The sequence below is a fragment of the Hyla sarda genome, chromosome 1 (assembly GCF_029499605.1).
Source record: "Hyla sarda isolate aHylSar1 chromosome 1, aHylSar1.hap1, whole genome shotgun sequence".
NCBI classification, from domain to species: domain Eukaryota; kingdom Metazoa; phylum Chordata; class Amphibia; order Anura; family Hylidae; genus Hyla; species Hyla sarda.
Genome location: NC_079189.1, coordinates 403,729,999 through 403,757,706, shown reverse-complemented (window position 1 = coordinate 403,757,706; position 27,708 = coordinate 403,729,999). Strand labels below are relative to the sequence as shown.

Below are 27,708 nucleotides of genomic sequence, written 5' to 3'. Positions count from 1 at the left end.
TCTTGAACTACCTCTCGGAAGCTTTCAATTCTGGGAAAGCTAACAGGACCTTGAACGTGTTTAGGTCAGCCATTTCTACACACCATGCTTTTGTGGATGGCGTGCCCACTTATGAAGGGTATCCGTTTCAGGAGGCATCCAGCAACCCCGTTACAGTTAAGTGGGATGTGTCGGTCGTTCAACATATGTTCTCCTCATGGGAGGATAATGAGGCCCTGTCCCTTCACCTGTTATCTTTTAAGTTGACTATGTTGTTATGTCTAGTTTCTATCAAGCACATCTCTGATGTCAGCTAATACACTCCGCATGGTGTTCAGTTTTCCATCTGTCGTCGCACTAAAACTAATTTACGGTAATTTTTTTACCCTAATTTTCCAGATCATGTCAAGCTTTGCGTGGTTCTCTGTTTGAAAACTTATGAGACTAGGACAGCTCTGCTCAGGGCTCCACGTTTGTCTCAATTGCTTATTTCTTTTTGTTCCCCTTACCTACCAGTGTCCTCTCAAATGTTAGCACGCTGGGTTAGGCAAACTATGTCCTTGGCAGGTATTGATTTATCACAAGTCAAACCGCATTCCACTAGGGGTGCCATGTCTACCAAGGTAGTGCAGTCAGGAGGGTCCATTTCTGATATATTGAAGGCTGCGGATTGGTCATCTGAAAATACTTTCAGGACATTCTATTTTAGGCCAGAAAGTCATGTTTCTATGTCTGTGTTATGATATCTTGCATTATTATGTGTTCTGTACTTTATCATGCACTTTGATACGAGCCTCCTGTCTGCAATAAAATTTAGGATTTTCCTAGGGGAGTGATGGAAAATATAGATTTTATAAAGACAGGAGGCGAGTATCATCCCTCCCATTCTGCCCCTCCCTGTAATCTCTATTATTTGTTTTCTAGGTTATTGAGCACTGTGCACAAAGGGTGCTTTCGTTACTTTTCCATGAAGACAGGCCGTCGGATAGTGGGCTGGTGTTGGCCGTGTTGGACCAGTTCTTTCAAGTTGTTGATTCTGCGATCTGTTCACCGTTGGATGGACGTCTGGCGGTTGGGGTCGTCTGCTGTTCGAGTTATTGATGGAGTCACTTAGAGGGTTATGACGTTGATGGCTTATCCAGTTCTAGTTTTATTGCAGTTCACAAAAGAAAGAGGGAGAGGAGGAGTCGGAGAGGACTAATATTACCTATGCTGAAAGATGATTGGTTGATGCATTAGGGGTGTCGCACATGGTTGCTAGGACACCATATTCTTTTTTCTTACATGCTGTTATGTTAATTTTTTCTTTCTGCTATTGACCATTAAAAAGGAAGAATATGCACCTTGATACTCGCCTCCTGTCTTTATAATATCTATATTTTCCGTCACTCCCCTAGGAAAATCCTAAATTATCTTAAAGGGAACCAGTCAGCAGATTTTAGCATATATAACACTTGGCAATGCGTTATATATGCTAAAAATCGTTATCCTCACCATCCCCATGGGATGTTTGTCCCCTCAGGAATGGTGAAGATATTAAGTTATAAAGTCCCCCCCAGCCGCCCGGCAAGTAGTCCCCTGGGCGGGAACTTACACTTACCAGCTCCGTTTGCTGCGGCCCCGCCCCGACGGCTTGCATGACGGCTCACGTCACCACTCTGCTTCGTTTGCTTAGGGAGCAGAGCGATGACGCGAGCCGTCATTCAAGCCATCGGGGCTGGGCCAGGGCTGCATTGAACGGAGCTGGTAAGTGTAAGTCCCCGCCCAGGGGACTACTTGCTGAGTGGCTGAGGGGGACATTATAACTTAATATCTTTACCATCCCAGGGGCCACTAACATCCCCCGGGGATGGTGAGGATAACGATTTTAGCATATATAACGCATTGCCAAGTGTTATATATGCTAAAAATATGCTGATTGGTTCCCTTTAAATTGTACAAGCGTACAGAGTGAATCACAGATGGTTGAGATAAGGGAGCCTTTGGTTCAGCAACATGAAACTAGTGACAGGTTCCCTTTAACTGGTTTATGAAGACCCCTCCCCTACAAAAAAAATCTTGTAATTCTGCAGTGTATCACATATACTTTGTTCAACACCCACTTTCTTCTTGTAAAGCTTATACCCATATATATACATATATATATATATATATCATATACAACGGAGGTGTGATGAATGTTTTGAGGACCACACCAGTGGACCTCAAGACATTACTAAAAATGGGCCCCCATGTTCCCCATACCTCCTAATCACATGACCACAGTGAGTAAGAGTTTGAATAAGGTGCTCATTGCAGCAACGCTCTACTCTGGCCAGGAAATGAGAATCCTGAACAGTTAAAATGGGTTTCCTAAACTAGACAAGCCTTTTAGATATATATCACATCATAATGTCTGTCTTGCATTTCTTAATCACCTGGCACAACAGTAAGAATTGCTGGCAAGCTGACATATACAGGCAGTTTACTGCAGATGAATTATTGGACTGTAACTCTACAAATAGTAATTATTTAACTGAAAACTTGTCACATAGAAAATGCAGTTCAGTCTGCAGTCATCATGCCATAGAGCTAAGCAGATCAATATGGGGTTTCAGAATAACTTGTCATTTATTAATGTAAACCTCTGCTCATTCCAGACTAATTAGTCAAATGGGCTGTCCTAGACATCAACAGCACTCTCTATATGCACAGATGGCTGTCAGTCACTGGTAAAAACCACCCAGAATTAGCAGAGATTTACATGAATAAATGACACATAATACTGGTCTGATTTTCAGCATCGAAGGTTCCATTGCAAAGTTGAGCAAATCAGTAAATTCAGTAAACACAGCTCTTTATTAGTGACATACAATATGTGTAGGCTGCTAGACCAATATGGAATGCAATCCCTTTACTTTCTTTGTAGCTTACAAAAAACTGAACTTCCACTTAAAGCGGAACTGTCACGGATTTTTAACCCCAGAGACTAATTCCATGCAGCCAGAAAAATGCTTTTTTCAGCCACCATGCCTATCCCCTCTACATCAGCACTGGGACCGCTGAGTGACCCCCTTATTTTCATTGTATGCGTGCAATTAATTCTCTGAGCAAGCGCTAGCTCCCTCCACGATCGCTCGCTCCCCATGTCTGCCACCTCCGCGCACCTGTGTAATGCTAGAGGCAGAGAGCTCGCTCACTCTCTGCTTCCAACTGCACAGGCGCACAGAGGTGGCAGGCATAGTGGACGAGCGCTAGGGGAGGGAGAATTCACTTCGTGCTTTGAATAAAGATAAGGGGCAAATACGCTGAGGACCTGTGTGTCAATGACACCGCAGTCCCAGTGTTGATGTACAGGGGGTAAGCGTGGCAGCCGTGGGGCATTGCAAACCCCAAACTATACATATCAAACTGTCACTTACACCACTAGAAAGCGTTTTTTTGGCTCATAAAGACTTCTAAACAGCAGCTAAAGGTAAGGCTGCGTTGCAATTGCAATCAACTTTGCTATCATTGTATTGGTCTGAGGGTTAAAAATCTGTGACAGTTGAGCTTTAAGTAGACAAAACTTTCTTTTTAGCTTACAAAAAACTTATATTCAAGCCCTTTTCTTAGCTTACAAAAAAAACTTAAACTCTAGCATTATGCCTAGCTTACAAAAAATAATTTCTGCCTATAGATGTCACTAAAACTGTGGACACGTTACCAAAAGGTACATTAGTTTACATCCTCATTATTCTAAAAGCTCTGGATGAAGCCAAGTCCAGCCGGTCTGCGTTCATTCCAGGTGAGCCCTGTGCAGTGTTTCTGGCGTCATTAAAAGGAGATGTACAGAAGAATGACTGACTATGGAAATTAGATGATCTTAAAGGTGGTGTTTTCGCATCTTGAGATGTGTTTCCTAAAAAAAAACAACATAACAGTGCTTAGTTAGTACTACACATTTGTCCATATGTTGCATTTTGTATAGTTTAAAAAAAAAAATGTCTTTTCTATTTTAAACTCCCTTCTCTTTAGCATAAGCAAATCATGTATCCAGCATGTCATGATAAAACACTCAATAAAAACACTGCACCAGTTTTTAAGCCGCTAGCAGATAGAGGGCTTTCAGAAGACATAACCCAATACAATTCTATTTGAGATGAATGTGTACGCTTTTGTCTTACTATGGTTGTGATCTATCGAACCTGTGTGAGATCATGCTATTTAAAGGGGTACTCCACTGGAAAACATATTTTTTTATCAACTGGTGCCAGAAAGTTAAACAGATTTGTAAATTACTTTTATTTAAAAATCTTCATCCTTCCAGTACTTATCAGCAGCTGTATACTACAGAGGAAGTTCTTGGAATTTCCTTTCTGTCTGATAACAGTGCTCTCTGCTGACACCTCTGTCCATTTTAGGAACTGTCCAGAGTAGAAACAAATCCCCATAGCAAACCTATTCTGCTCTGGACAGTTCCTCACATGGACAGAGCACTGTGGTCAGATTCAAAAGAAATTATAAAAGAAAAGAACACCCTGTGGAGCATATAGCAGCTGATAAGTACTGGAAGGAATAAAAGATTTTTAAATGGAAGTAATTTACAAATCTGTTTAACTTTCTGGCACCAGTTAAACTTGAGCTGTCACGCCCCCTCCCATAGACTTGCATTGAGGGGGTGGAGTGTGACGTCACACGGGGGCGGAGCCGTGACGTAACAATACTCCGGCCCCGTGGTCACCAGTCATCAGACTCGGAGTGAACATGCTACGGGGGCTGATGGTAACAGGGTGCCGCGTGAAAGATCACGGGGGTCCCCAGCGGCGGCACCCCTGCGATCAGGCATCTTATCCCCTATCCTTTGAATAGGGGATAAGATTTCTTAGCGATGGAGTACCCCTTTAATTACTGCAGCATTTCAGATAAATTTCTGTTTGAAAACCATCCAGGAATGGGTCTCTCTGAGTGATTGGGGCAGTCCTAGACGGCTTCTCCCCACCTCACCTCTAAATTGATAGATCTGCTCTCTATCGCATTGTTGCTTTGGTAAGCAATGTTCTGTAGGCATTTTTTTCTTGCTTTTGCTTATGTGTAATATATTTATTATACTATCACAGGAGGTTGATACATTTGGCTTACATAAGCAAAAACCAATAAATCACTTTTGAATACAATTTTTTTTTAGCACACATAAGCAAAAACCAATAAATGACTCCAGAACACCACTTTGTAACCCCACCGCATCTCCTCTGTAAAAAAAATTGTGTGATATATATATATATATACAGTGGGGGTAAAAAGTATTTAGTCAGCTGGCAATTGTGCAAGTTCTCCCACTTAAAAAGATGAGAGGCCTGTAGTTTTCATCATAGGTATACCCCAACTATGAGACACATAATGAGAAAAAAAAATCCATAAAATCACATTGTCTGATTTTTAAAGAATTTATTTGCAAATTATGGTGGAAATAAGTATTTGGTCACCTACAAACAAGCAGGATTTCTGGCACTCACAGACCTGTAATTTTTTCTTTAAAGGCGTTATCCACCATAAGGTGATTTTAGTACATACCTGGCAGACAGTAATGGACATGCTTAGGAAGGATCTGCGCTTATCTTGGGGCTAAATGGCTATGTTGTGAGATTACCATAACACTGCTGCTAGCTTTTTGTGAACTTGTATTTCCTGTTTGGCTTTTCTTTTTTTGACTACAAATCCCACAGTTCCATTTTCCTCCCTCCCACACATCATCCACCCCACCCATTGAAACAAAAGACCTGTGGTTTTCAATCAGGGTGCCTACATCTGTTGCATTAGTTGCAGATTGATCTCTCTCCCACCAAGCGATCCCTCCACCCATTGAAGTAGACAGGCTCCCTGTCATCAGCTGACTAGTGAGTCAGGTCTCGGCCGCATTGCAAACTGGGAAAAATCTGAGACAACAGTCATTTTGCTGATAAAAATAATTAGTGGGGCGAAAATCACAGAAGAAATGTGAGAAAACCATCACACACAGGTATGGACACTTTTTTTGTCCACCCAAAAAAACCTTGGTCCCCACGCGTTCCGTCACTCTGGGTGACTTCCTCAGGGGCGCCCCTGAGGAAGTCACCCAGAGTGATGGAACGCGTGGGAACCATGTTTTTTTTTGGGGGGACACCCGCTCTTTCCATGACTCTGTGATGTATATTCATTTTTTCCTTTGACAACCTAATGTTCCTTGATACACTTGTCTAGTTACAATTGTGCAGCTCTGTATACATTGCTTGTGATTCAGGATCTATTTTTATGCACAACAATACAATTTTGTATTGATCTTCCATTATTATACATGACCTTGTGATAGCATAGAGGAGATGCCTTTTCTGCTCATTATACATTGCACTTTATTTGTGTGGGGCTGGTTATCTTAGTGATTAAATTGCACTTTATATTTATACGGGTGTCCCTGTTCTGGGGGGGAGTCCCGGACTAGTTCTGGGGTCCCTCCCCATGGCTCAAGGTGGTCAGTGGTATGGACCTCCCTTTTAAGTGTTTTTAAATGTATGCGGTAGTTTGTACAATAAAGTATAATTTCTTGATATTTTTTTGGTGTGCCATCTATTTTCTGCTTTGCGTGCTTCTTTATGTGATATGTACTTCTTAAAATCATAACGCTTTAAATTTTCCACCTTACATATAAGGCCTTGTTTTTTGCACCACCAATTTTACTTTGTTAACAAAGAAGTCGTACAGCTCCCAAGATGCAATTAAAAGTAGTATTCTTTATTGGTCCATCAGATAGGATTCACACACAGAGGTAGAAGCGTCTGATGCGTTTTGCACGGAACGTGCTTAATCGTAGACAGTCAGACACTTCTACCTCTGTGTGTGAATCCTATCTGATGGACCAATAAAGAATACTACTTTTAATTGCATCTTGGGAGCTGGACGACTTCTTTGTTCACATTTTCATGTTTGGCCGAGGGCGGGTCCGTGCTCAGCTGATGCATGTTTCCTAATAGGTGGTGAGCGGAACCGGTGTCTTGCACAAACAAATTTTACTTTGTGATGACATCAATAATTTCACCACAAGATCTATGGCGAACAAAAAAAAAATTATTTGTGGGACAAAAATGGTGAAAAAAAAGCCATTTTGTACATTTTAGGACCTTCCATTTCTATCCAGTGTACTTTTCGGGAACAATTACACATTCTATGTATTCTGTAGGTCCATACAGTTGAAATGATAACAAACTTAGGCTTCTTTCACACTGCGGTTGTGACACGGGAACCCGGGAAGAATAGCAGTAGGAAAAATACATCATGCAACGTTTTTGCCTCCCGTTACTCCTGTCAAAAAACAATGGCACCCTACAGACCCCATAACAGTGAATGGCGTTTGTCAGGACCCATTGTTTCCCGTCAAAAATAACGTCTGTTAAGGCTGATCGACGTTTGCAGCAGTGTGAAATGGGCCTTATATAGGTTTGATTTTGTTTTACTTAAATGGGCACTGTCAGATACAAAAACTTTTGATATGTTAGGTTTTGCAATTGCTTTCATTAGAAAATTTTCTGTATTTTATACTGAAAAAGACAATCAAACAACTGCCCCCCCCCCTGCCTGCTTGGACACATACTAGTCCTGCTGTGTCCATGCGTCATCACCTATGTCATGGACACACTTCCTTGATTGAGTGCAGGGCTCACAGCTGGAGGAAAAATCCTCCCACTGTCATCTTGTGTCCCGCTACTGTCAGTGAGGACAAGCAGGGAGTTGTTGTTTTGCTAATGCTAGGGGAGATGTGAGCAGACAGCATACTGAGGGAGGGGACGGAGACCTGCACAGTGAGGCCACGCCCCCTCCCTTTGAGAGGAATTCAGACAAGTGAGCTAAATTAAAAGTGTAATAAAGAAATAAATAAAGGTGCTAGACACATAAAAATTAGATGTACATGGTCAGGATTTGGTACTGATACTGAAAAATGTTTTTTTGTTGGATCTGACGGGTACGCTAAATTATAACTTCTATCTTTCCCAGACAGCCAAAGGCTGTCTGGAAATGGTGGGGGTTGTAATTTAGCAATAGCTGGAGGCTCCCTGTTTGGAAATGCTGGTTTATGGTTAAGGGAGGGCACCATAAATGTACTAACCAATTTTCTGTGTTTTTTTTCCTTATAATTTCAGATCCGTGTATTCAGAGGACTTCTTCGGATTCGGTAGACTACGTCGCCGAACAGTGTTTAAAAAAAAAAAAAATTAATAAAATGGTTAACGAGGGCTTTTGAGGGAGTGTTTTTTGGAATAAAAGTGTTTAAAAAGTGTTGTTTTTTTAATTTACTTTACAGGCTTAATAGTGGAAGCTGACGTAATCCATTACTAAGCCTGGGCTTAGCGTTAGCCCCAAAAACAGCTAGAACTAACCCCCAATTACTACCCCGGGACCCACCGCCACAGGGGTGCCGCGAAGAGCCGGTACCAACAGGCCGGGAGCATCATAAATGGCGCTACTGGGCCTAGGCGGTAACAGGCTGGCATTATTTAGGCTGGGGAGGGCCAGCAACAATGGTCCTCGCCAACTCTAGTAACGTCAGGCTGTTGCTTCTTGGTTGGTATCCCCACTCATATTTTGGATAAATAAAAATAAATTAAAAATGCATAGTGTTCCCCCTATTTTTATTCTCAGCCAAATACCAACCAAGCAGCAGCAGCCTGACAATACCAGGGTGGGCGAGGACCACCAGCCTGTTACCGCCTAGGCCCAGGAGCGCCATTTTTGATGCTCCCGGCCTATTGGTACCAGCTCTTCCCAGCACCCCTGTGGTGGTGGGTAACGGGTAATGATTGGGCGTTAGCGCTAGCTGTTTTTGTCCACTACTAAGCCAGTTAAAGGAAATAAGAAAAAAAAACAACACTTTTTAAAAACTTTTATTCAAAAAAACAATCCCCCACAAGCCTTCGTTAACCATTTTATAGATTTTAAACAAACAAAAAAACGCTGGTCATCAACGTAGCCCACTGATTCTGAAGAAGTCCTCTGCATACATGGATCTGAAATGAGAAGAAAAAAAACACGGAAAATTGGTTAGTACATTTGTAGTGCCCTCCCTTTATGGGAAAACACCCAGAAACCAGCATTTCCCAAAAGGGAGCCTCCAGCTGTTGCTAAACCACAAATCCCATAATTTCCAGACAGCCTTTTATTGTCTGGAAAATATATAACTTGTAATTCAGCAACAGCTGGAGTCTCACTATTTCAAAACTACAACTCCCATCATGAGAGTTGTAGTTTAGCAACAGCTGGAGGCACCCCGTTCCTAAACTACAACTCCCGTCATGGGAGTTGTAGTTTAGCAACAGCTGGAGGCACTCTGTTCCTAAACTACAACTCCCGTCATGGCACCAGCCACTCACCGGCCACCCACCCGCACCTACAACCCGCCCGCTAGCTGTTGCAAGACTTCAACTCCCAGCATGCCCTAAAAGTGAGGACATGCTGGGAATTGTAGTCTCAATGGCTAGCGGGCGGGTGGCCGGGGCAGCGGAGGCGGTCGGCTCCCAGGAATACGAAACTACACTGTAATTTCATATTTCCCGGTTGGTCTCGGCCAATCAAGGCACCGCCCGGGAATTATGAAATTACAGTGTAGTTTAGTATTTCTGGGAGCCGGCCAGCTCTGCTGCCACAGCCCCTCATCTCCACACCCCCCCCCCCCCCCCTCTGCTCATGTCCCGCCGCCCCCCCCCTCCGCTCATGTCCTCTGCAGCTCTCCCCCCCTCCCCCTCCGCTCATGTCCCCTACCACTTTCTCCCCCCCTCCTCCTCCGCTCATGTCCCCCGCCGCTCTCCTCCTCTGCTCATGTCCCCTCCGCTTTCCACATCTCCCACCCGCCGGCTACCTGACCTGTTACAGGATTACAACTCCCAGCATGCGGAGGAGAGATGAGCGGTGGTGGCGACTTTTTAATTTGCTCCCGTACGAAAGTTTTGTACTCCAGGTCAGACCTGGAGCAGACTTCCGACTTTTTGAAGGGGTTTGCAACCTTTTTTTGCCTATGTGCGACTTTTGCACATCATAAATACCTGACCACTGCAAAGTGAAAACTGAAGTTTGCTTAGGTAAGGCTGTTTGTAACTTTTTGCTTACCCAAAAAAGTCGCCCAAAAATGTGCTTAGGCTACTTTTGTAAGCAAAAAAAATAAAAAATAAAAAAAAAGGCTCTGAATACCTTCATAAATGTCCCCCTATGTACGTATAGGCAGAGATATATCCAAGACCAATGAGGTGGGGAGAAAGGGACTGCCCTGGTGTTTTGGAGCCCCATTTCTGGACAGTTATGTAACTATGATTTCTAAAATATTAAAAACATAAGCCATATCTACAGGATAGGGGATAAGTGTCTGACGGCAGGGAGTTTGAGCTAGAGATGGGAAAGCCTGACAAAAGAAGTCAGCAATATGTTCATTTTTAATGATAAATAATATGTGTTTAACATGGTATTCAAACTATATAACATTTAGACCTTTAGGAAAGATATAGGAGAATCTTTCTCGGGTCTCACCTAAAAAAAAAATCCTGGAATACAATTCATATACTCAGAAGGCAATTTTTAAGGAGAGCAATATGCATTTCTGTCTCTTGGGGTGCTGCAGGGTAAAAGTTTCAGTTTAGTTTGGCTGTGGCTCGGCTCCATCTTGTATTTTTTTGTTTCCATCTTCTCAGATTGGCCTTAAAGGGGTACACCACCCCTAGACATCTTATAAGATGGGGGGGGGGGGTGCAGCCGATGAGACCCCCACAATCTCTGGGGCCAAACACGGAAGCCCCCAAGACTCTTCCCGCGTCACTTCCCCTCAATTCGTTTCTATGGAAAGGGGTGTGACGGCTGTACTTTGGATAGGGGGATAAGATGTCTAGGGGCGGAGTACCCCTTTAATGGACACCAGAGTACCGCTTTAATGCCAAAATGGGCTTGGTCCTTAAGGAGTTAAAGGGGTTGTCTGGTTATTAAAAATGTTTCTCCTACCCACATAATTATATTAATAGGAATCAGACAGATAATGGTCTCACAATTTTACTAAGAAAAGGAAAATAAAACCAATGTAATAGTCAGCCAGGCAAAATAGGTAAACATTTTCTGTGATGGGGAAAAATGATATTAATAGGAATCAGACAGATTCCTATTAATATAATTTTTTCCCCCATCACAGAAAATGTTTGCCTATTTTGCCTGGCTGACTATTACATTGGTTTTATTTTCCTTTTCTAAGTAAAATGGTGAGACCTACATCCAGCATTGAAATGATTTTAAATTTATAAAACTACTCCACTCTGCTTTTTTATTTTACATTTTTTTTTAACTAAAATTTCCTTAAATTTTTTTCCCCATAGCTTCAAAATGTATGGAATTTTACATCTCTAGTCCAAGTGCCAGAACAGTGTCCATCTCTTACCTGTAAGCGCTCTGGCCCTCACCTTCTTAGACAAACTATTTTTGGCATTGACGGCCAGCTCAGCCAATCTCTGGCCACACCGATGTTCCGCCTTAGCTGGTGATTAGCTGAGCGGGCCGTTACTGCCAAGACCAAATTACAGAGTTTCCAGTGGTCTTACCCCTGCAATCAGACACTGTACCCCACATGATCCCCATCATGTGGATAGAAGATATGTTTTTAATAACCAGACAACTCTTTTAACCCCTCAAATGGGCACTGTCAAATACAAAAACCTTTGACATGTTGTAAAGCATGCAAAACAAATAGATTTTGCAATTGCTTTCATTAGAAAATTTTCTGTATTTCATACTGAAAAAGCCAGTCAAACAACTGCCCCCCCTGCCTGCTTGGACACATAGTAGTCCTGCTGTGTCCATGCGTCATCACCTACAACATGGACACACTTCCTTGATTGACAGCTGTGAGCGCAGGGCTCACAGCTAGAGGAAATATCCTCCCACTGTCAGCTTGTGTCCCGCTACTGTCAGTGAGGACAAGCTGGGAGTTGTAGTTTTGCTAATGCTAGGGGAGATGTGCGCAGACAGCATACTGAGGGAGGGGGCGGAGACCTGCACAGTGGGGCCATGCCCCCTCCCTAGTGAGCTAAATTAAAAGTGTAATAAAAAAAGAAAGGTGCTAGACACATAAAAAAATGAGATGTAAATGGTCAGGATTAGGTACTAAGTGATATATTTAAAAAAAAAAAATTTGTTGGATCTCACGGGTACGCTTTAAGGACCAAGCCCATTTTGGCATTAGGGGTACTCCGGTGAAAACCAATTTTTTTTTATCAACTGGTGCCAGAAAGTTAAACAGATTTGTAAATTACTTCTATTTAAAAATCTTAATCCTTTCAGTACTTATCAGCTGCTGTATGCTCCACAGGAAGTTATTTTCTTTTTAAATTTCTTTTCTGTCTTACCACAGTGCTCTCTGCTGACACCTCTGTCTGTCTCAGGAACTGTCCAGAGCAGGATAAGTTTGCTATGGGGATTTTCTCCTGCTCTTGACAGTTCCTGACACAGACAGAGGTGTCAGCAGAGAGCACTGTGGTCAGACAGAAAATAAATTTAAAAAGAAAAGAACTTCCTGTGGAGCATACAGCAGCTGATAAGTACTGGAAGGATTAAGATTTTTAATTAGAAGTAATTTACAAATCTGTTTAACGTTCTGGCACCAGTTGATTTAAAAAGTAATTTTTGCGTTTTTTGTTTTTTCCTCCTCGCCTTCTAAAATACAATACTCTTTTATCCCCTTGAGGACATGCACCGTAAATGTATGGCACTGCATAGCACCTCTTAGCGCACAGTGACGTACATTTACGGCGCGGCTGTTAACAGTATTAGCAATCTAATGATTGCTATAAATAGTCCTCTATGGGGACTAAAAAGTGTAAAATAAATGTAAAAAAAAAGTTTTAAAAAACAAAAAGTGAAAAATCCCCTCCCCAATAAAGTTTTAAATCACCCTTTTTCCCCATATTAATACATAAAAGCGTAAAAAAAAGCACCCCAAGAATTGTTTCCACTGGTGGGCCCTAGGTACTCCAGTCTGAGACTGATTGTACAGCTCTTATGAAGCAGTCCCTCTGGGTTACAGGTGAAATATATTCCAGTAAATATGTCCCCCACTCTGAATCCATGTGCCTTACACGGTAATAAGTGGTGGAGACCACTGCTGTTTCATGTATTGTACAATTCAAGCAGATAAGGGTGCATTCACACCACGATTATACCATTCGGCTGTCAAGTCCGACAGGGAAATTTAAATACAGCAGCTGCCATATCTCTGCCAGACCCACGCCACATCCCATTCATTTGAATGAGCCGACTGGAGTCAGTTCATTTTTGATCGTATGCCCAAGTCGTAGTGTGAATGTAGCCTAACACTGATTTTACACAACATTTATAAAGTTTTCATGTTTTCAAGTGGCAATATATATACAAAATTAAGATGTATAAATGTTTACTATTTATTTAATCCTTGTCCATGTGGTTACCCATAGTAGATCCAAAAGGCCCATAATGGTCCTGCTGAGATCTTTCTCTACTTGTAGAAGCCTCTCGGTTAACCACAGCAATATTGCGGAGTCGTAGAGCATCATATGTTCCCTGCAACTTAGTATACTGGCGGTTCCGTTCCATCAGTTTCTCTGAGATTTCGCTGTATTTTCTCTTGTATTCCTCCAGGAGTTTCTTCAGTGAATTCACTTCCCCCTTCATGGCTAATAACTCTGATTCCTTACTTTGAACTTGGTGAGAATAAAGTTTTTCCACTTGCTTTAGATGTCCTTCTGCCTGGCTGTAGTTATACTCCTGGTACAATCGCTCCTGGTAAACCTGTTCAAAAAGTACAAATACTAATGATCGTCAATGTCACTGTACTCTTTTGACTTTCTACACATACAATGCAAAGAGAAAAGAATTTGATGTACTTATGAAAGCTCTATTTAATCCTTAAAGGGGTACTCCGGTGGAAAACATTTTTTTTTTTTCATATCAACTGGTTCCAAAAAGTTAAACAGATTTGTAAATTACTTCTATTAAAAAATCTTAACCCTTCCAGTACTTATCAGCTGCTGTATGCTCCAGAGGAAGTTCTTTCCAGTTTGACCACATAGCTCTCTGCTGACACCTCTGTCCATGTCAGGAACTGTCCAAAACAGGAGAGGTTTGCTATGGGGATTTGCTTCTACTTTGGACAGTTCCTGACATGGACAGCGGTGTCAGCAGAAAGCACTGGGGTCAGACAGAAAAGAAACTCAAAAAGAAAAGAACTTCCTTTGGAGCATACAGCAACTGATAAGTACTGGAAGGGTTAAAGGGGTACTCCAGTGAAAACCTTTTTTCTTTTAAATCAACTGGTGGCAGAAAGTTAAACATATTTGTAAATTACTTCTATTAAAACATCTTAATCCTTCCAGTACTTATTAGCTGCTGAATGCTACAGAGAAAATTCCTTTCTTTTTGGAACACTGATGACATCACGTGCACAGTGCTCTCTGCTGACATCTCTGTCCATTTTAGCAACCGTGCATAGCAGATGTACGCTAAGGGCAGCATGGTGGCTCAGTGGTTAGCACTGCTTCCTTGCAGTGCTGGGGCCTTGGGTTCAAATCCCATTAAGGACAACAATAAATAAAGAGTTATTATTATAATGACGTCAGCAGAGAGAACTGTGCTCGTGATGTCATTAGAGAGCATTCCAAAAAGAAAAGAATTTCCTCTGTAGTATTCAGCAGCTAATAAGTACAGGAAGGATTAAGATTTTTTAATAGAAGTAATTTAGAAATCTGTTTAACTTTCTGGCACCAGTTGATTTAAAAGAAAAAAGGTTTTCACCGGAGTACCCCTTTAAAAATCTGTTTAACTTTTTGGAGCCCATTCATATGAAAACATTTGTTTCCACCGGAGTACCCCTTTAAAGGGGTTGTCTAGGAAGCAGAAAAGGTTCTACGTGTTCTGCTCTCTAGGACCTTTTCTGCTCACCAGACAACCCCTTAAAGGGGTACTCTGCCCCTAGACATCTTATCCCCTATCCAAAGGATAGGGGATAAGATGTCAGATCGCCGCGGTCCTGCTGCTGGGGAGCCCGTGGATCCCCGCTGCGGCACCGCGCTATCATTACAGCACAAAGCGAGTTCGCTCTGTGCATAATGACGGGCGATACAGGGGACGGAGCAGCGTGACGTCATGGCTCCGCCCCTCGTGACATCACTGCCCGTCCCCTTAATGCAAGTCTATGGCAGGGGGCCTGACGACCGCCACGCCCCCTCCCATAGACTTATATTGCGAGGGGCCGAGCCGTGGCGTAACGATGCTCCGGCCCCTGTATTGCCCGTCATTACGTGCAGAGCAAACTCGCTCCCCAGAAGCGGATCCCCAGAAGCGGGACCGCGGCGATCTGACATCTTATCCCCTATCCTTTGGATAGGGGATAAGATGTCTAGGGGCGGATTACCCCTTTAAGGGTATGTTCACACAGCTAAATTTCGTGCTGAATTCTGTGGAAGAATTCTGCCAGAAATTCCGCCATAATTTACTGCCTATTGATTTAAATGTGATTCCACAGTACCATTCAGACAGCAGACTTTTGGGGCAGGCATTCTGCAGTGAAAGTTCTGCTTTTTGCATTTCGAAAAAATATAAGATAATTCTTATATTTTGCAGAATTCTGCAGCGGAATCCCATTAAAATCAATGGGGCTTGAATTTCAGGGGAATTCTATGTTCTGAGAACACAGAAATTCTGCCAAAATTCTGCCATAATTACACAAGAGAAGGCGGAAGCATTTTTCTACCTTTTAGAAACACATACAGATGCTGAGGCCTTGTCCTAAAATAATTATTTTTACCCCCATCATTCTGCAAGACCCCATAATAAGAATGTGAAAAAAGATTTAACATTTTTTTTTTTAACTCAGACCCTTTGCTATGACACTTAAAATTTTGCTCTGGCTCCTCCCATTTCTCTTGATCATCTCTGAGATATTTCTACACCTTGATTGGAGTCACATGAACAGGAGCTCAGAGACAGGATTGGGTTGCGACACAGATTTTGAGAAGGGTCAAAAAAACTCTGCTCCATTGAAAGTACAAAGGCACAGTGACCTACATAAATCCTAAATGGAAAAAGTTTGAAACAACCAGGACTCTTCCTAGAGCTGGCCGGCCCACTAAACTAAGTCATCGGGGGAGAAGGGCCTTGGTAAGAGAGATGATTAAGAACCCAATGGTCACTGTGGCTGAGTCCCAAAGATCCTGTGAACCATCACTGCAGCATTCCATCAATCTGGCAGACTGGCTAGAAGTCTTTCCTCAGTAAAACACACACGAAAGCCTATGTGGAGTTTGCAAACAGAGCACCTAATGGACTTTCACACTCCGAGAAACAACATTCGAGATAGGAGGTCGAGATAGGAGATCGAGATAGGAGGTCGAGATAGGAGGTCGGGATAGGAGGTAGAGATAGGAGGTCGGGATAGGAGGACGAGATAGGAGGACGGGATAGGAGGACGGGACAGGAGGTCGGGATATGAGGGCGGGATATGATGACGGGATAGGAGGTCGGGATAGGAGGTCAGGATATGGGGTTGAGATATGACAACAATATATGAGGACGGGATATGAAGTCAAAAGCTTCCTCCTTTGTTTATTTTCCTCCCCAACAAGGATGAGGAAGGAAAAATCGGCAACGCCGGGTACTCAGCTAGTTCTTTATAACAAATGAGAACTGCTCAGAGAAGGCTAGCCCTTTAATTATTCAGTAATACTTTAGTACTAGGGGGGATATATTGTTCTGCACATCAGTAAGATTATAATAATCCCAAATGTTTTACTACCAAAAATAAAAGCCTTTAACCCCTTAAAGGGGTACTCTGGCACAAAGGATAGGGGATAAGATGCCTGATTGCGGGGGTCCCGCCGTGATCTTGCACAAAGCACACCGTTACAATCAGTCCCCGGAGCGCGTTCGCTCGGGGTCTGATTACTGGCGATCACGGGGGCAGGAGCATTGTGATCTCAAGGCCCAACCCCCGTGAGACGACATGCTCCGCCCCTGAATGCAAGCCTATGTGAGGGGGTGTGACATGCTTGGAGTTGTATTATACAACAGCAGGAGGTGAGTGCTGTGTAACTCCAGCTGTTGTATATTACAACTTTCAGCATGGGCATGCTGGGAGTTGTAGGTATGCAACAGCTGGAGACACAACTACAACTCCCAGCATGTCCTTTGGCAGTCTGTGCATGCTGGGAGCTGTAGTTATGCAACAGCTGGAGGCACATTTTTTTCTATTAAAAAGCGTGCCTCCAGCTGTTGCATAACTACAACTCCCAGCATGCACAGACAGACAAAGGTTATGCTGGGAGTTGTAGTTGTGCCTCCAGCTGTTGCATAAGTACAACTCCCAGCATGCCCTTCAGCTGTCAGTGCATGCTGAGAGTTTAAGTTTTGCAACAGCTGAAGGCACACTGGTTGCAAAACACTGGGTTAGGGATTGGTACCTAACTCAGTGTTTTGCAACCAGTGTTCCTCCAGCTGTTGCAAAACTACAACTCCCAGCATGCACTGACAGACCGTGCATACTGGGAGTTGTAGTTATGCAACAGCTGGAGGCACATTTTTTCTATTAAAAAATCTGCCTCCAGCTGTTGCATAACTACAACTCCCAGCATGCACAGACAGACAAAGGTCATGCTGGGAGTTGTAGTTGGGCCTCCAGCTGTTGCATAACTACAACTCCCAGCATATCCTTCAGCTGTTAGTTCATGCTGAGAGTTTTAGTTTTGCAACAGCTGAAGGCGCACTGGTTTGAAAACACTGGCATGCCAGGAGTTGGAGTCTTGCAACAGCTGGAGCCCCCCCCACAATGTGAATGTACAGGGTTCATTCACACGGGCAAGGGTTTACAGCAAGTTTTCCGCTTCAAGTTTGAGCTGCAGCTCCCAGCGGAAAATTTGCTGTGAACACCTGCCCATGTGAATGTACCCTAAAAACAGTACACTACACTACACTTACACAAAATAAAAAGTAAGACACTACATATACACACGCCCTTACCCTGCCCCCCACCAATAAAAATTAAAAACTTCTGGTATGGCACTGTTTCCAAAATGGAGCCTCCAGCTGTTGCCAAACAACAACTTTTAGTATAGCTGGATAGCCATTGACTGTCCAGGCATGCTGGGAGTTTTGCAACAGCTGGAGGCACCCTGTTTTTGAAAAACACTTCTGTACAGTGTTTTTGGTGGCAGAGGCAAACACTATGCTTGCATTTGGGTCCGTCCCTATACAAATCCCTAATTTACATCTCAAATGCGTATGGCGCTCTCTGACTTCAGATCTCTATCGTATTTCAAGGCAACAGTTTAGGGCCACATAAAGGGTATTTCCGTATTCGGGAGAAATTACAATACAAATAGAGATGAGCAAATTTTTGAAAAATTTGATTCGGCCGATTCGACGATTTCTCGGCGAAAACGCTATTAAAAACGTCTATTTCCGGGCTACACAGAGCCTCAATAGAGATGTAGAACACTTTGCCTTGCCATAACACGCGTAGGGAGTGTGCTGTGTTAGTGATATAATACTGTTATTCAGTATGACATGCAGATCACATGCGTTGCTATTATAATCACTGCCTCAGAGCGGCATAATGACAGAGCATGGTAATTGGAATGAGCAAACTTTAAATCCTTTTTTGAGGACCCATTGGCAGGCAAGTCTGGTGCCAGCAGCCGTGATAATTCCAGCTCCAACAGTGTATAATTGCTGAAGTGTAAACTATGAAAAAGCCTATACAGTGATCCCTCGACTTATGATGGCCCCGACATATGATCATTTCAACATATGATGGCCTCTCAGAGCCCATCGTATGTTGAAGGCAGCCTCGACATATGATGCTGCTGTGTGTCGGGGCCATCGTACAAACAACTATCTGACAACTTCAGCAAATGACAGATAGTTGTATAATGTGCCCCGTGTGCCCCGTTCTGCCTCCTGTTACTCACATGCTGTCCTGCTAGCTCACGGAGGCTTCCACTGTGAGCTCTGTGTAAGCCCCGCCCCCCCAGAGCAGCCATAGCCAATAGCCTGAAGCATCTTGCTGCAGGCATCCAATGAGCTGCTCCCCTTCCTTTCCTATAGAGCTGTAGTCGGCAGGATGGTAATGGAGGACATTCTGTCCCCCCCTGAAGGTATTTAAAGAACTGTACAGTACTGTATGCAATGTCACACATCACATACAATACATATACACACTATACACCCCATACATCAATGTTTCCCTATCAGTGTGCCTCCAGCTGTTGCAAAACTATAACTCCCAGCATGCCCAGACAGTCAATGGCTGTACATGCATGCTGGGAGTTGTAGTTGTGCAACAGCTGGCGGCACCCTGGTTTGTTAAACACTCCCCATACACTCCACATACAATGGTCATCCCAGAACCAATTAGCAGTTTCCCATAGAGATATGTATTCAACATACAATGGTTCCGAGGCCCCAGAACCAATTACTATTTTTACATAGACATATGTACTCGACATATGATGGTTTCAACATATGATGGTTCTCCTGAAACCAATTAATATCATATGTTGAGGGACCACTGTACTTGTATCTTAAAATTGAGCCGGCGGTCTGCCGTGAGGCGAGCTACCACCTGTTCCAGCCCTGGCCTCTCAGCACCCCTGCCCCCCCTTCCCCCGATGCTCATGACTGAGTGTCCCGGGGGCCCAAAGTGTTTACTTTGAAAAAATACTGTATTACCACAAATTCAATATAACAAGGAGATCACATGGCGGCACAATTACAGAGCCTGGATGTGGCAGCAGCATGAGGAGACCATATGGTGGCAGAATGACACAGCCTGGAGGTGGCGGCAGCCTATGTAGGCCGCAGGGCAACACAAAGACAGAGCCTGGAGGTGGCATCAGCATGACGAGACCATAGGGCAGCACAATGATAGAGGCTGGAGGTGGCATCAGCATGACGAGACCATATGGCGGTACAATGACAGAGCCTGGAAGTGGCAGCATCAGCATGAGGAGATCGTATGGTGGCAGAATGACACAGCCTGGAGGCGTCGGCAGCCTATGTAGGCCGCAGAGCGGCACAATGACAGAGCCTGGAGGTGGCATCAGCATGAGGAGACCATATGGCGGTATAATGACAGAGCCCGGAGGTGGCAGCATCAGCATGAGGAGACCATATGGTGGCACAATGAGAGAGCCTGGAGATGGCAGCATCAGCATGAGGAAACCATATGGCAGCGCAATAAGGATGCCTGGAGGTGGCAGCATCAGCATGAGAAGACCATATGGCAGCATGAGGGCCATGCCAACTAAGGGTTGAGTCTGAGGAACCCACTGACTGTTGACTGGGGGTGTCGGATGTCACTTGGGATGAAGTGGATGACCGAGTGAACCAATCAATCATGGCTGCTGGGTTGCTGATCGAGACATGACCGCTAGCTGACATCGGGAGCTCAGACTTCTTACTGCGACTCCTGCAGCCACGCACCCCTACTCTGTTGTGACCTCGGCCTGCGCCTGATGAATTTAGGCCTCTGCCACTCCTCTGTGCATGGCCTGGTACTTCTCTACCTTACATACTTGTAGAACAGTGGTGTGTGTATATATTTTACTTTTTATAGAGCAAATCGCTCCTATACGGCTGCAACAGAAATAAGTGTAACGATCTAGTGCTTTTACACTTACTGTCCCCTATTAATTTAAACAAGAAAAAACGTAGAACTGCGGAGTGCGCATATTTTTCACTTTTTTACAGTAATACACCCCAGTACGGTTGCAACAGAAATAAGCGTACTCTCTTTCTGAACTCTGCCTGCCTGCACTATAGTTGCTTGCAGTCTTTGAATGGGGAGTCACAGTGCTTCCTGTGATCACTGATGATCTCAATTGGCAGACTATGAAACAACTTCTGAACTTCCCCTGCCTGCCTGCAGTGATGCGGGCTTGAGGTCAATGGATTTCCCCTGTGCTGATCTCTCTATATTGTAACAGTTACGTTGATTAGAGACCACACAGTGCCTGCCCTCTTTCTAGCCAGAATGAATGCAGGCTTGAGGTGAATGGATTTTCCGCTAGACAGATCTCTATTGTCAGTCAGTAATAGTCTCTGCTCTCTCAGAAAAATGCACGTCTTCTGCAATGGCTGCCGTATATAAAGGGCTATGACATCACAGGGCTGGCTGGCTGCTGATAGGCTGCATGCCTCCATGTGATTTAGGGTGATCCCACCTTCCCAGAGTTCTTTGCCCCATGTCCTCACATGTGTAGCCGCCATTTTAGCCCCCCGGCCCGCTTAAAATGCAGTAAATAAATCGATTCGTTACCAAGAAGCGCGATGAAATTCGGAGTCGTTCCGTATAAAACTTTTCATGAAGTTCGGAACTGATTCGACTTTGTCAGCTTCGATTCGCTGATCTCTAGTTACAAATTTTTGGGGTCTTTTTCTCCTTTTACCCCTTATGAAAAGGTAAAGTTGGGGTCTACACCAGCATGTTAGTGTAAAAAATTTAATTTTTTACACTAACATGCTGGTGTTGCCCCCTACTTTTCATTTTCACAAGAGGTAAAAGGGAAAAAAAAGACCACCAAAATTTGTAACACAATTTCTCCTGAGTATGGAAATACCCCATATGTGGACATAAAGTGCTCTGCGGGCGCACAACAAGGCTCAGGAGTGAGAGCACACCATGTACATTTGAGGCCTAAATTGGTGATTGGCTGATAGTTACAGCAGTTCTGACATAAACTCAAAAAAAATAAAAGAAAAACAACACCAACATATGACCCTTTTTTGGAAACTACACCCCCATGGAATGTAAATAGGGGTATAGTGAGCCTTAACACCCCACAGGTGTTTGACAATTTTTTGTTAAAAGTTGTACGTGAAAATATAAAATTAGATTTTATTCACTAAAATGCTGGTGTTACCCCAACATTTTTAATTTTCACAAGGGGTAATAGGAGAAAATCCCCCAAATTTTTAAACACCATTTCTTCTGAGTATGGGAATACCGCATATGTGGATGTAAGGTAGTCTGCAGGCGCACTACAGGGCTCAGAAGTGGAGCGCCATTTGGCTTTTGAAGAGAGAATTTGGCTGGAATTGAAGGCCATGTGCATTTACAAAGCCCCATGGTGCCAGAACAGTGGACCCCCCCCCCCCCCCCCCCCCACATGTGACCCCATTTTGGAAATTACACCCCTCACAGAATGTAATAAGGGGTGCAGTGAGCATTTACACCACACAGGTGTTTGACAGATTTTTTAAAACAGTGGTCCATGAAAATGAAAAATGTAATTTTTCATTTGCACAGCCCACTGTTAAAAAAAGATCTATCAAATGCCAGTGGGGTGTAAATGCTCACTGCACCCCTTATTACATTCCGGGAGTTGTGTAGTTTCCAAAATGGGGTTCTGGCAAAATGGGGCTTTGTAAACGCAACTGGCCTCCAACTTTCATTCCAACCAAATTCTCTCTCCAAAAGCCCAATGGCGCTCCTTCTCTTCTGAGCCCTGTAGTGTGTCCGCAGAGCACTGAACATCCACATATGGGGTATTTCCATACTCAGAAGAAATGGGGTTACAATTTTTGGGGGCTTTTTCTCCTATTACCCCTTTGTGAAAATGACAAATTTGGGCTAACACCAGCATTTTTGTGAAAAAATCAAATTTTTCATTTTCACGTCAAATTCGTCAAACACTTGTGGGGTGTAAAGGCTCACTGTACTCCTTGTTACGTTCCTTGAGGAGTTAGTTTGCCAAAGTTTTTTTTTTTTGCTGTTTTGACACCATGGAGGCTTCCTAAATACGACATTCCCCCCCCCCCCCCCCCCCAAATAACCATTTCAGCAAAATTCTCTCTCCAAAATTCCAATGTCCCTCCTACCCTTCTGAGCCCTCTAGTGCACCCACAGAGCACTTTACATCCACATATGGGGAATTTCCTTACTCAAGAGAAATGGGGTTACTAATTTTAGGGGACATTTTCTCCTATTACCCCTTGTGAAAAGGAAAAAAAATGGGTCTACAAGGACATGTTAGTGTAAAAAATGAAGACGTGCAGTTTTCAAAATGGGGTCCATTATGGGGTGTTTCTAACATAGAGACCCTCAAATTCACTTAAAAACTGAACTGGTCCCTAAAAAAATTCAGATTTAGAAATTTTCGTGAAAAATTTGAAAATTGATGCTAAACTTTGAAGCCCTCTGATGTCTTCAAAAAGTAAAAACATATCAACTTTATGATGCAAACATAAAGTAGACATATTGTATATGTGAATCAATATATAATTTATTTTGTATGTCTATTTTACTTACAAGCAGAGAGCTTCAAAGTTAGAAAATTGCAACATTTTCTAACTCTTAAATTTTTGAATTTTTACACTAACATAAATTTACCACTAACATAAAGTAGAATATGTCACGAAAAAACTATCTCAGAATCAAATTCACAAATAAAAGCATCCCAGAGTTATTGATGCTTAAAGTGACAGTGGTCAGATTTGCTCCTAGACATCTTATCTCCTATTCAAAGCATAGGGGATAAGATGTTTGATTGCGGGGGTCCCTATGGCTGATGACTCACGATACAGGGGACAGAATATTGTGATGTCACGGCTCCGCCCCTCATGATATCATGCCCTGCCCTCTCAATGCAAATCTATGGGAGGGAACGTGACGTCAAGAGGGGGAGGAGCCGTGACGTCACGATACTCCGGCCCCTGTATCGCGTGTCATCAGCCATGGAGCAAACTTAGCTCCGTAAAGCTGATGACTCGGGTGCTGCAGGAGAGATCGCGGGGGTTCCCAGCGGCGGGACCCCCGCGATCAGACATCTCATCCCCTATCCTTCAGATAGGGGATAAGATGTCTAGGGGCGGAGTACCCCTTTAAGGTCACAATGGGCTTGGTCCTAAAGGGGTTAATACATTTCATATTTTCACGCACAGTGATACCAATTATGTTTATCTTTTGCATAGGTTTTTCTATTTTAAAAACCGTTTTTTATTTACAGTCATGGCCGTAAATGTTGGCACCCCTGAAATTTTTCTAGAAAACGAAATATTTCTCACAGAAAAAAATAGCAGTAACACATGTTTTGGCTATACACATGTTTATTCCTTTTATGTGTAATAAAACTAAACCAAAAAAAGGAGGAAAAAAGCAAATTGGACATAATGTCACACCAAACTCGAAAAATGGTCAGGACAAAATTATTGGCACTCCTTCAAAATTGTGGAAAAATAAGATTGTTTCAAGCATGTGATGCTCCTTTAAACTCACCTGAAGCAAGTAACAGGTGTGGGCAATATAAACATCACACCTGAAAGCAGATAAAAAGGAGAGAAGTTCACTTAGTCTTTGCATTGAGTCTGTGTGTGCCACACTAAGCATGGACAACAGAAAGAGGAGAAGAGGACTTCAGAACCAAAATTGCGGAAAAATATCAACAATCTCACGGTTACAAGTCCATCTCCAGATATCTAGATTTGCCTATGTCCACAGTGCGCAACATTATCAAGAAGTTTGCAACCCATGGCACTGTAGCTAATCTCCCGGATAGTGGATAAGCAGCCCCAAACAAGTTCCAAAGGTATTTAAGCTGTCCTGCAGGCTCAGGCAGCATCAGTGTCAGCACGAACTATCCGTCGACATTTAAATGAAATGAAATGTTATGGCAGGAGACCCAAGAGGACCCCACTGCTGGCACAGAGACATAAAAAAGCAAGACTACATTTTGTCAAAATGAACTTGAGTAAGCCAAAATCCTTCTGGGAAAACATCTTGTGGACAGATGAGACCAAGATAGAGCTTTTTGGTAAAGCACATCATTCTACTGTTTACCAAAAACGGAATGTGGCCTATAAAGAAAAGTATACAGTACCTACAGTGAAATATGGTGGAGGTTCAATGATGTCTGGGGTTGTTTTGCTGCCTCTGGCACTGGGTGTCTTGAATGTGTTCAAGGCATCATGAAATCTGAGGATTACCAATGGATTTTGGGTCACACTGTACAGCCCAGTATCAGAAAGCTGAGTTTGCGTCCGAGATCTTGGGTCTTCCAGCAGGACAATGACCCCAAACATACGTCATAAAGCACCAGAAATTGATGGTAACAAAGTGCTGGAGAGTTCTGAAGTGGCCAGCATGGAGTCCAGATCTAAATCCCATTGAACACCTGTGGAGAAATCTAAAAAAATTGCTGTTGGGAAAAGGCGCCCTTCCAATAAGCGAGACCTGGAGCCGTTTACAAAGGAAGAGTGGTCCAACATTCCGGCTGAGAGGTGTAAGAAGCTTATTGATGGTTATAGGAAGCCACTGATTTCAGTTATTTTTTTCCACAGGGTGTGCAACCAAATATTAAGTTAAGGGTGCCAACTATTTTGTCCAGCCCATTTTTGGAGTTTGGTGTGACATTGTGTCCAATTTGCTTTTCTTCCTCCCTTTTTTCGTTTAGTTCCAATACACACAAAGGGAATAAACATGTGTATAGCAAAATACGTGATACTGCAATCCTTTTCTGTGAGAAATACAGTGGTCCCTCAACATACGATGGTAATTTGTTCCAAACGAGCCATCGTTTGTCAAATCCATCGTATGTTGAGGGATTCGTGCAATGTAAAGTATAGGAAGCTGTACTCACCTGTCCCCGCCGCTCGAGATGGTGTCCCCGGGCCTCTGCTGGGCTCTCCGCTGTCTTCTCCGGTCCTCCGCTGTCTTCTCCGGTCCTCTACATCATTACGCCGCTGCGTACGCCATTCCTATTGGATGACGTGCGCAGCAGTGTATTGACATCATCGGAGAGCAGCGCTGGACCCGGAGGGCACCCCGGAGCATCGTGGAGGGGTAAGTAATACTTACCGCACCACACGGGGAACATTAAGCTGCTATCCGGCAGCAGCTTAAGCATTTGGCGCTGCCGGATAGCACTTAATGCGATGGCCCCGACATAAAAAAGCATCGTATGTCGATGCTGACATCGACATGCGATGGCCTCTGAGAGGCCATCGTATGTCGATTTGATCATATGTCGGGGCCATCGTAGGTCGGGGGGTCACTGTACTTCATCTTCTAGAAAAATTTCAGGGGTACCAACATTTACGACTGTAAATATTTAGTCTTACACAATGCTAATGTGTTTCATTATGCCCCCAGCTGCCATGAAAACAGAACAGCACCCAAATCAACATAGCAGGGATAGTGTGGGGATTGTAATCATGTAATAAAGGCCATTCCCCCATCCACATAGATGCTGCAGTCACTAATTACTATGGTATGTTAAATGGTCGGGGTGGAAACCTGTCAGGAAAGAAATGGCAACTGACTTGTGCCTAGTGCATTCACACTGAGTTATTCAAGAGGAATTTACTCAAGTAATTCTTCTTCAATTCTCTGCTGAGAAATAATTAACATCTGTTTTTGCCATTGACTTCAATGTATTTTACTCTGCACTGTTCACACTGCGTACATTCCGCTCGCAGAATTCAGCCGCGGAATTCCGTTCTGCTAGAAGAAAGAAAGAATGTTAATTCTTCTTGCGGAATACGCGAGTAGAAGTCCATTGACGTTTTCAGACAGAATTCGTGCAGAAAGGAAATTCTAATTGGTGGTTGTAGTCTAGCAAGATAAAAAAAAAACTGTTTCCTCCTATGTTACGTGCCAATTTCACGCAAATTTCAGGCAAAAAAAACCCAGAAATTCTGCTGCAGAATGTTTACGTGAGAATTCCTTTCCAATTCCTCAGTTTGAACGTACCCTTATAAGGAACAAGTCCAGGTAGAGACACATGTAACAACCCCTGTCTGCCACATTCAAGACTGTTGGTTTTAATTACATTGTTAATGGCCCAGTGATTTTTGCAGGTAAAACTATCTGTAAAAAAAAAAAAGTGCATTAAAAACTGTCAGTTTGTGGTAAACTGCATATTTCACCTCAGCTGGACATGTGCCTCTACTTTGCACTTTATTCTACAGATATTGGTCTGAATGAATAGAAATTTGACAGAAAACATACCTTTTTAGGACTTACAGGACTAAGTTCCTCAATTTGTAAGGCACTGTACCTCTGTGTACTTTCAATCAGGGCTGGTGCAAGGATTATTGCAACCCTAGGCGAAAGCTAATTTTGGCTACTAGCTTTCTTGCAGTGGGCAAAGCAGTGCCCCCATCAAGAGGGCATTCTAGGCGGCTGCCCATTTTGTCTATAGGCAGAACCGGCCCTGTTTTCAATACTCATTTCATATTTATAGGAATTTTGCATTATCTTTTAGAGAGGCTTTGCTTTTGGGAAATATATTGACACACAGATGCTCTGATTTTTCAGTTAATATCTAATCAAATGATTTGGGCACAACCAAGGCTTCACAATACTGATAGTATTCTACACACTGCTAGGTTTATAAGAACTTATAGTTCTTATGGTGAGTTGTTCTCTCTTACCTGGTAAGTCCAAAATGTCAGTGCTCGGGAGCATATATCGAGAATAATCTCAGGACGTAATCCTGCCAGCATTAAGGCTTTTTGTTCTTCTGAAGGGCAAAGCTCAGATCGCACAATATCCAGTTTGCTAGAAAGAGTACTGTTACAGGCCGGGCAAACAGTAGGGGATCGGCTAAATTCTCCACTGCCATGTTGGTCACAAAAAATGTGCGAACAAGCTGTGATCCAAGCACGACTAGATAATTTTGCCCGGCATTTGGGAAAGTTGCACAGTAAGAGATCATCACATACTGCCATGGTTACTAGTCAGAAACACCTGCA

General features: G+C 43.3%; 1 protein-coding gene across 5 annotated transcripts in view; it reads right to left on the bottom strand.

Moving 5' to 3' along the window:
• Nucleotides 1-2,459: 2,459 nt before the first annotated feature.
• Nucleotides 2,460-27,708, bottom strand: part of CCNB1IP1 (cyclin B1 interacting protein 1) — a 39,777-nt gene continuing 14,528 nt past the window's right edge. For 3 of the 5 annotated variants that reach the window (XM_056528352.1, XM_056528359.1, XM_056528364.1), the window contains exons 2-4: nt 27,388-27,703; nt 13,416-13,755; nt 2,460-3,859 (exon numbers count right to left, since the gene is read on the bottom strand). In XM_056528352.1, the coding sequence (XP_056384327.1) occupies nt 3,681-3,859; nt 13,416-13,755; nt 27,388-27,684 (816 nt within the window). In that variant the 5' untranslated portion in view covers nt 27,685-27,703 and the 3' untranslated portion in view covers nt 2,460-3,680. Of the gene's footprint in view, nt 3,860-13,385; nt 13,756-27,387; nt 27,704-27,708 lie in introns of all 5 variants that reach the window. The other 2 variants (XM_056528344.1, XM_056528374.1) reach the window with 2 other exon arrangements.